The following is a 10750-nucleotide window of genomic DNA, read 5'->3' on the forward strand; positions in this document are numbered from 1 at the left end:
TTTTACATAATATTTCATTTATATTAGTAGGATTCTGATTTGCGATGACAAAATAACACAAATGAAAACATCTTCATGTGAGATTTTGGTCTGTAAAATAGTGGGTTGTTGTGAAATAACAAACGTTACTTATGAATTAAACAGAGATCATTTTAACTTGAGTACTAATGCCGATCTTAGGGTAAGAAGTAGGCAACCTCTATAGACTTCTTAGGGTCATTTGATCAAATATAGGCATTAAAGCCAGTTTCAGCCAGTACCAAACTAACACTGGTTAAAGAGACAAATAGTTTATCAGCTGTCATTGCTACTCACCAATTGATAGTATGATAAACAGTGGCAAATCGTTATGGAACAGCTGAAAATAAAACATTTCATCACATTGATTTCATCAAGGAAATCAGTCATTACCTAGCAAGAGATAAGGACTTAAGTTTGGTCAGTCCTAAACCCATCTTTAGACTTATGATTTGACCAGGAAATGATCAAAAGATGCCTTGAAATCACTGAGCTGATTTTGTCTCCAATGCAGACATAGGCTTTCAAGCCTGTAAACTCTACAGAGGGTGGCAACAAATGGCCAGGCCTGTGTTTCCCATGATTCAACCCCATTTTGCATCCTCATAATAAGCCCCCCTCTTAGTGATAAAATATATGGCTTTCCAATACCATTTAGATGGCATATTTCAGGCTATGTGTAACATCACGTGAATTTCTCGCTAAATATTTTTTGTTATATTTAGTTAATGTCAATCAGTCCCTAAAATAGGAAAGGATATTATAGAAATCACCGGGTTTATTTTAGTTGTAAAATTTTTGATTAATGGCCGGGTTCGATGGCTCATGCCTGTAATCCTAGCACTCTGGGAGGCCGAGATGGGTAGATTGCCTGAGCTCATAGGTTCAAGAGCAGCCTGAGCAAGAGCAAGATCCTGTCTCTAAAAATAGCTGGGCGTTGTGGCGGGCCCCTGAGGCAAGAGAATTGCTTGAGCCCAAGAGTTTGAGGTTGCTGTGAGCTATGACAGAACAGCACTTGAGCCTAAGAGTTTGAGGTTGCTGTGAGCTATGATGTCATATCACTCTACCAAGGGCGACAAAGTGAAACTCTGTCTCAGGAAAAAAAAAATTTTTTTGTTTGGTTAAATATTTCATGAGCAAATGTATACAAAGCTTACGTAATTTTCTAATTTATCTGTATTTGTCTAATTTGCTCTAGCATACTATGCTCTAGTAAACTAAAATTACGTTCCTATAAGGTATCAGAAAACCAAAACAAATTTAAATTAGTGTGGTTTGACATTTTGAGTATTTTTTAGAATTATCTTCAAACATGTTACAGACATTTTGAATATATATGCACATTTGGTGAAAAACCTAAAACTTTACTTCTTTTAATAATTCAGACACTGCCTCTGCATATTTGTAGAAAAAAAGACTTATCTCATTAACACATATGAATGATCAAACGTGTTTAAATAGCTGAACCAAATACAAAGTTGTATTTGGAAATTTTGGAAAATAACCATACATTTTTAAAATAAAACAGATACATTATATTTTAAAATAAGAATTTTATTAAAAAAAATACCCTAATAAGTAGGTAAAGAGCATTTGTAAATCTGAATGGCACACAGTGCCTGTCAACTGCACATGGAGCCATAATTTATAGTTCTTAAAGGCAATTAAGTAAAAAGCATGGGACAATGTACTTTTCATCTTTTATGATAAAATATAGCAGCGTACATTCATTCAACAGTGGAAAAAGTTAAATCACCCCTGTTGAATCCTCACAGATGATTTTTTCTTTAACCTAGTGAAAACACTTCAAATATTATATCTTCTTCTGAAAGCTGAATATTCAGCATACATCTAACATGAAGATCTGGAAAGAGTATGTCCGAAGTGATATTCTGTTTTGTGTGGCTTCAGGGCCATCCCCAGGTAGTAACACAGCCCCAGCCCCAGTAGCTGTGTCAACCCACAACAATTCCTTTTCAAGTCAAATCCAGTTAAAACAAACATACAGAATTTGAAGGAAGGCAAATGTAGCTGAATTGGAAGAAATATCCCCAAAGCACAGTGCAGAGACTGCTGCAGAGATAAAGGAGAGAGGGTTGGCCCGTCCGCTTAGCACTGATGATAATGTAAGTGTTCACATGCTCATCAAAGAAAACATTTGGGGGCTTTTTGCCACGAGTGTTTACATGTACTTTTCTTCTTGCTTCTTGCTTCTTTGAACTCTACACAATTTACAATTCTTGATCCTCAAAGCCACTCAAAGCACAAGATTTAACTCCATCTCTCTGATTTATTATACCCTGGGGATGACTTTGTGTACCTTCTCTTAAGGAAAAGTATCTCTATATGCCTATTTTTGAGTTATATCTGGGTTTTTATATACATGTCTAAAATATCCGATGTTATTGTTTTACCACAATATTACTGAAAGATCGCCTGAAACTCTTTGTTGATTTTCCCATAGGACTTTTTCAACGAGCAATAGCTCAAAGTGGAACAGCCCTTTCCAGCTGGGCTGTTAGTTTCCAACCTGCAAAATATGCTAGAATGTTGGCCACAAAAGTTGGTTGCAATGTTTCAGATACAGTAGAGTTAGTGGAATGCCTACAGAAGAAGCCTTACAAAGAACTCGTGGACCAAGATATCCAACCAGCCCGATACCACATAGCCTTTGGACCTGTGATTGATGGTGATGTAATACCAGATGACCCTCAGATACTGATGGAGCAAGGAGAGTTTCTCAACTATGACATAATGTTAGGAGTGAACCAAGGAGAAGGGTTAAAATTTGTGGAAAATATAGTAGATAGTGATGATGGTATATCAGCTAGTGATTTTGACTTTGCTGTTTCCAATTTTGTTGATAATTTATATGGATACCCTGAAGGCAAAGATGTTTTGCGAGAAACCATTAAATTCATGTATACTGACTGGGCTGATCGCCACAACCCAGAAACCAGAAGGAAGACACTGTTGGCTCTGTTCACGGACCATCAGTGGGTGGCACCCGCTGTAGCTACAGCAGACCTTCACTCAAACTTTGGCTCGCCTACATACTTCTATGCCTTTTACCATCATTGTCAAACGGATCAGGTCCCAGCTTGGGCTGATGCAGCCCATGGAGACGAGCTTCCCTATGTACTGGGAATCCCCATGATTGGCCCTACAGAGTTGTTTCCTTGCAATTTCTCAAAGAACGACGTGATGCTGAGTGCAGTTGTAATGACATACTGGACAAATTTTGCTAAAACTGGGTATGTACCTAATAAATAAAGGTTGTTATAATTTTAATAAAAACATCCTTTTAAGCTTTTTAAGCAATATATATTTGTGCCAAAATAATTTGGTAAATTAATACTAGCAATATATTCAGTGCCTTTATTCAAAATAATTCTATATTATCGTGTTTCAAAATGCCATTGCTTTGGTAGTTGTTCAGTTTTAGAAGTTTATTAAGAAAAGACATAATCTCAATTGCATTACTCAACAATTACTTGTGCTTTTGATTTTTTAATTACACAGGACATTATTATTTTTATTATTTTCATTATAATTATTATTTTATTAGCATTTTATGGTGCTTTCCAGTTCACAATACTATATACTCTCTGGTCTTTCCCACTACCTGGTGAGGCTGGCAGCTCGGGCATTATTAATCCCACTTCCAGAGAAGGGACCTGAGGCTTTGAGAGCGTCATGCAGATATTCATATGTCTGGTGTAAAGCGGAACCAGGACCAAACATTCACCCGCCAATCTGCAGAATTCCATGCCATCTCGGCCAGTTTGCCTGTGAGACACCTCGCGTGTATATAAATATCTAAGTCACTTAAAATAATCTTTGGGTAGATAGTAGCCTATCTCTAGAAGAGCAGAGAAAAAGAAAACATGAGACTTATGTGCTTTACATTGTCTCGCATCTAACAATCCAGCTGTTGTGAGATTTGTATTTATAATTTGGGCCAAGTTAATGTGAAAACACAATCTAATGTTTCCTTTAGATATTAAACCAAAGAAAAGAATAAGACAGTTTTGTTCTCATCATTTCTTTTTTCTTTCCTAGTGACCCAAATCAACCAGTCCCTCAAGACACTAAATTCATCCACACCAAACCCAACCGCTTTGAAGAGGTGGCCTGGACCAGGTACTCGCAGAAGGACCAGCTTTACCTCCACATTGGACTGAAGCCGAGAGTGAAAGAGCATTACAGAGCCAACAAGGTGAACCTCTGGCTGGAGCTGGTGCCTCACCTGCATAATCTCAACGACATTTCTCAGTATACCTCGACGACAACTAAAGTGCCATCAACGGACATCACTTTCAGACCCACGAGGAAAAATTCCGTCCCTGTCACGTCGGCCTTTCCCACTGCCAAGCAGGACGATCCGAAGCAACAGCCCAGCCCGTTTTCGGTGGATCAGAGGGACTACTCGACGGAGCTGAGCGTCACCATCGCCGTCGGGGCGTCGCTGCTGTTCCTCAACATCTTGGCCTTTGCGGCCCTGTACTACAAAAAGGATAAGAGGAGACATGACGTTCACAGGAGGTGCAGCCCCCAGCGCACCACGACCAACGACCTGGCCCACGCCCAGGAAGAGGAGATCATGTCCCTGCAGATGAAGCACACGGACCTGGACCGCGAGTGCGAGTCCCTCCATCCGCACGAGGTGGTTCTGCGGACCGCCTGCCCCCCGGACTACACGCTGGCCATGCGGAGGTCCCCCGACGACGTGCCCCTCATGACACCCAACACCATCACCATGATCCCCAACACCATCCCAGGGATTCAGCCCTTACACACATTTAACACCTTCACTGGAGGACAGAACAATACTCTGCCCCACCCCCACCCGCACCCCCATTCACACTCCACAACCAGGGTATAGCCAGAGAAGAGAAACAAACTATTTTTTTTGACGGATTGCAGTGACATTACTGAAGATTCCTTGGCTTTCAATCTACGAGACCCTTATTATTTAAATGAGGAATATTATGTGAATATACATATCAAGAACTTTGGGGGGTTTGAAAACGTGAGTTGTATATATAAACAAATCAACTTTAAGAACAAATTTCAATTGCTTGGCGCAATTGTTCTGAATGATACTTTTTCATTCACATCCAAGAATTAATTTTTTTGAAGATTTAAGTTACATAATGGAATTAGGCATGTGGAACATCAAACAGGAAAGAACTGTGTCTAAATATAAAAAGTAAAAATTCAAAAAAAAACAATTATGAATATGCACAAGGGACACACCAATGGAATGTCAGATAATTTTCACCAGTTTTTATTTGGCGCTGTTTTATTGTGTAGACCATATTTACATATTTGGATAAGTGCACAAAGCACCAGTGCTGTCAATGGCCTTAGCAGAGGCTCATACTGAAATTTGCCAGTAAAACAAAGAAGTTTAAGGACTGGCAGGTACAACATTATCACATAAGTGCTGTCAGTATAAAGTTGTGGGGATAAAGGAAACTGGATATTTTTAGCACGATGTGCATGATAATTTATATGCTTGGTGGCTGTGCTGCTGATTAAGCCGTAATTAAAATTCTTCTCACCCCATTGGAGTTTTTAATAGAAGCTTCCTCCATCAATTGGCAGAATCTAAAGAAGATCATAAGGGGTAAAAGTAATTACAATAAAATAATTCACAGTAGTTTCAATATAGAAAGAATTAGTTATTAAAGGTATTTGAAGAATAAGTATAGTGGTGAATACTCGCTGATATGAATCCCAGAAAAAAATTTCCTGTGTTTTTAATGTTCTTTTTATTCCCATCTAAATAATTTATAGAAATATAACCTTAATTGGACATGTGTTACAGGATCTATAATTTGCTGTGGTTTTTGTCACTCTGTATTCTGTTCTTTTCGGTGAGGTAGAGTGTGTCCAAAGAGTTACTTGCAACAGGCTTCTGAAGACATGAGGATGCCCCATTGCTACCACTCTGATCACAGCTCTCCGTTATTAATTTACTCATGTTGCATGACAAAACGTTTACTGATGGTAATTCAGTACACAGTTATGTCCCTCTCCGTGTCCCTTAGCTTTCTCACTGAGCTTGCCTCACTGGATTTGCTCATTCGATCTCGGTAGAGTTCAACATAGACGCAGAACCTAGGAAGCCAACATCTGGAGGATTTCAGTTCTACACATACGTGTGATTTTAAACGAATATTCTAAGACCACAGGAAACTCCTCATCCCTCTGTTGTTTACCAGTAACAGTATATCGCAGATCTTTCCAAATGTTTGTATACGTAATCAGATGTACATTTATATTTAAAAAATGAGATGATGGACTTAAAGAGCACATCCTGATAAAACTTTCTCTCTTACCTGTACTATATTTCTATTAGACTAAAGTTATGTGATTTTTTTTTACATTTTTTCAGATGACTAGCAATTTTGATAGTTTATAAGATAACGCAAAGAACTTTCTCTGACAAACTAACTGCAGTAACAGAAACCTTTCTTTTCAGTTACTCTTTTTCAAGAATGAAAGCTTATTATACAAAAAAAAATTGTATACTACTTGATGGAAACAACTCTGTACATCTTGGCCATGTCACTGGTCATTGTGTGAAATAAAGGTGATCTGGATGATGGTTATAGTCCAATGCTAAGAAAGATGATCTTTGCTCATTAAAGAGCTAAAATGTTTATTGCTGTTTTGTCTTTTTTTTTTTTAAGAAGAAAGAAAGAAAGAAAGAAAGGAAGGAAAGAAAGGCTGTTGCCAAAAGTCATTTTTCTAGACTAGACCATTCAGGATTTTGAAGACACATCGTTAACGTCTATAAAAACCACAACTGTGTGTTTAAAGGCAAGTCTCATTTAAGATGAAACTCGTGGAAGTTTAACATTATGAATTTATAAGCTCTGGGAACTCATGAAAAATATTAGCCTTGTCCTCTTAAATACCTCTTATGTGAAGGTGTTATAGAAATAACGTGCCATTTGTTTTCTATTAGAAACACAGATTCCAACACTGATCATCAGAGAAAATGTCTATTGGAAATAAATTTGCAATACGTGGGATACAATAGCCAGGTTCATAATATAAGGGCGACTAAACTACCATAAAGTAATAGAAAGTTATCCTTCTAAGAGAATTTAAAACTGAGTAAGACGTTGACACTAAATGATAAAAATCTATTTCAAGGAATTTCTTTGACTATAATTCTCCCTCTCAATTATTAACTATCAGGAAAATGTAGATACTTTTCCAAAATTGAAAAAAATCTCTGTTAGAGGGAAAAAGTCTTCAAAATCTAGAGTAGTCTATATGTGCAGTCTTTGCCTGATGTGGTTCAGATTTTAGACTGTCAACTGACAAGGTAAAGCAGTGGTTCTCAATCTTCCTAATGCCGCAGCCCTTGAATACAGTTCCTGTGGGTTGCTACCCACAGGTTGAGAACCGCTGAAAAAGAATTGTCTAGCATCTGATATTTCTGTTTAATCAGAATACTGTCTTTAATATGAAACAAAAGATAAAATCAGAAATAGAAATGGCAACAAATAAGATACGAACGAATACATTCATGCGTATTACTTCACTTGGCAAATCCAAACGTTCTGTTATGTTTTAATGATGGCCATATTCATATATATCTGCCATCTGTAGCTCTGTGTTCATCTATCAATCTAGCTATCTACACCATAACTGGCATCTACATTATATTCATTTAGAAAGATGCTTTCGGGAAACAAAACATAGCCCTATTCTTTCTTCTAAATTAAGATAGTATCAATTTTGTGGGAAATAAAGCTGCCCGGGTTTTATTGTCGTGTGATAAAATTATTGTGAGTGAGTGTTAGTTGCTAGTTTTGCAATTATAGTCCAGCATCTACCTTTCTAAATGTGAAGTGACGTCCCATATTCAACAGAACATTAAGAACTGTTTTTAAAGCTGAAACATAATTTTTAAATGCTAAGGAAAATTTTAAATATTGTTATTTGAATTTAACCAATGTGTTTAAAATGGATTTATTGAGATGATAATTTCCTTTAGAAAAAAATGAGTAACAAAATTAAAAGAATATTTTGGCATTATTTATTAATTGATATTTTCCTGCTTCAGATTAAAGAAAAGTAGACAAGGCTGCTTAGAATTTATACAAACATACCAAAGTTAATTTTACTTCATTGTTTTGCTATCATATAACATTTTTACCAAATGTTTATCAACAGATTCATGTTTAGAGTATGGGATTAGAAACATAAAAGGGACAGATTTTATAGTTTTAAATAGCTATTGAACGTGTTAACTCTGGTCAAAATCAAGTTGACTACCACAGACAAATAACAAAGTTCATTGTTAACTTTTATGAAAATTAAGACATAATTTGCTAAAGCCTTAACATTATCCACTTTGGAGACATCTTGCTGGTGGCTTAAAGCAGAAAATCTGATTATAGATTATTTCATTTCAAATTTAAATGTTGACCAAAATAACGTTTTAATTCAGACTTCTTGATCTGTACATGAAAAAAAGCAAACACATTTTTAAAAAGCGATCAACCATATGTAATACTAAAGAGCAAAACAAGATGGCATTAATTGTCTTATTGAAGTGAAATGCCGAACTTAATAGTCATAACTATAACATGTCCTATAATTATAGGTGTTTTACCTGTTGACACACTCATACTGTCATACATATTAATATCAAAAATGCATACAAAGAATGTAGGAAATATGTTCCAGCTTTAAAGACACTACTACATAGAAATGACTGGGATTCTTTTCTTTGGCGAGTTTCACTGAAATATTTTCACAGGACAAAATAATTAATGGAATTTTTAAGAAGCTGTCAAACATCATGGCAGTACTTCGACATTAGTAATTTTGTTTTCTTCTGTGTTATTGGCTCAAAGTACAGGCCTTTTTCTTCATTTCTAGTAATTAGTTGTTATAGACTATCACTTTTTAATGTGAGTGGAAATTAGATAATTTGGTTATACTTGTGAAAACATGCTCCCAAATAAATTCAATTAATGGGCACTTCCCTGCTGAGATTTTGTTATCATTCATTTAATTATCTTGTCAAGCTTTACTGTTACAACAATTGTTTGGGCTTTTTAGTCAATAAACTAAGGGAATTTCTCCAATAGCCTTATACTCTCCTGCACTTGATATGATAACATCATACACTTCAGATATCCATCGCAGTCTCTAAAGAAATTTCCTACTGATACAAAACATTTGGTAGCCAACTTGATTCTTTTTTATAAGCCTTTTGATTTGATTTTATTCTGGCACCTTGCTGTATTTGTATGCAGGCCAGAAATTGATTCCATTTGGTATGTGTCATGGAGAATACAGACTGGAGTAACCATGTGCAGGGCTTAAGTGCCTTTTCCTCCTAGGATTTTATTTATAAAATGTATCTTTTTTTTAAATTTTCAGATTCTGGTAATTCAATTTAACAAGTGCAATAGGATGACTGTGCTATAAAATACCAATAAGGAAATTTTATTTATATTTTTTTACATCTAATTTGATGTTATGATGATTTCAAATGGGTCCAAATGACTCCTGAGAAAGAATGATGTGAATTATTCAGGAAAGTGATAATTATTTAGGAATCTGATTTGATGTTCTTAAGAATGGAAACTTAAGTAGCTAACAAACTGTAAATGTTTTCCAAACACGGCAACTTGAATTTAAGAGAGGTCTGAAGATGTAGGAACAAGCATTTTTTTCTAGTCAGCCATTCTATGTTGTATTTGGTACATATACCCTACATACTAGATGTTTTATAGGATATTTACAATGGCCCTTTCAGATCCACATTTACAAAAGATATTGTATACCTCCTGCCATCTGTACTAAAGTGACAGAATTGAGTCCTCTGTGGAAAGTTAAGCCAAAGTGCTAGCAGTTTTGCATTGAAATGAATGATAACAATTAAAGCTTTAAAAAAACTGTAAAGGTACAAAAGCAAAAACTCAGCAGATGAAGTTAAAACAAAGGGACCATTTTTGAATGCTATTTTCACAGTTGATATCTATATTAGATTGTGTGTTTTAAAGGATTTTAGTGTCTTTAACTCATCCTTTCTCTGCATTCATATCATTTAGCAAATTAATGGATTTTGTAAAAAAAAAAAAAAAAAGGCCATTGGATTGTCATGGTTTAGTTTGTGTTTGGACATCTATGGCTTTCATTAAAAACGTGTTATTATCATGAATAAATATTGCCATGCTTTCCAAGGTGTGTTGACTATTTTTAAACTCAGAAATAATTTTTTCTCTGTTCAGTATGCTCAAAATTATTTCTAAGATAAATGTTCCCCAATACAACTGCTTCGTATTGCTCACATGTGTGCTAAGGGTTTTCATTTGATGGAAACAATGATTCTTTATCATCTGTTCACCTCTTGGTGAACGCAGGGCAAGAATTTGCAGAGTAGAATACAGAAGTTTGGACACAGCTTGTCAGAAAGACAGGAAAGAAGGAGAAAGAAGAAAAGGGAGTGAAGGAGGGAGAAAGAAAGCCTTCAACTTTTAATTAATGACTTTTTGATCCAAATAAGTTTTTAATAGATATATATGATAGTTCATAGAAAAACGGCAAAGTTATTTAAACAAATTCCATTAGTGACATTCAGGAAGTTACAATAAATTTAGAAATACTTGATCTAAGTGGTGGCCAAATAATGTCACTGGAAACAAGAGCAAAATCTAGTATGACACATTTCTAGTCTTGCACTAGCTAGTCA

At 35.8% G+C, this 10750-nt stretch overlaps 1 protein-coding gene across 6 annotated transcripts in view; it reads left to right on the forward strand.

Moving 5' to 3' along the window:
• NLGN1 (neuroligin 1) overlaps nucleotides 1-6923 on the forward strand; it is a 1028955-nt gene extending 1022032 nt beyond the window's left edge. For all 6 annotated transcript variants that reach the window (XM_053573118.1, XM_053573119.1, XM_053573121.1 and 3 more), the window contains 2 exons: nucleotides 2483-3272; nucleotides 4081-6923. In XM_053573118.1, the coding sequence (XP_053429093.1) occupies nucleotides 2483-3272; nucleotides 4081-4903 (1613 nt within the window). In that variant the 3' untranslated portion in view covers nucleotides 4904-6923. The remainder of the gene's footprint in view (nucleotides 1-2482; nucleotides 3273-4080) is intronic.
• Nucleotides 6924-10750: the final 3827 nt, after the last annotated feature.

This window comes from Nycticebus coucang, chromosome 20 (genome assembly GCF_027406575.1).
Source record: "Nycticebus coucang isolate mNycCou1 chromosome 20, mNycCou1.pri, whole genome shotgun sequence".
Classification (NCBI taxonomy): Eukaryota; Metazoa; Chordata; class Mammalia; order Primates; family Lorisidae; genus Nycticebus; species Nycticebus coucang.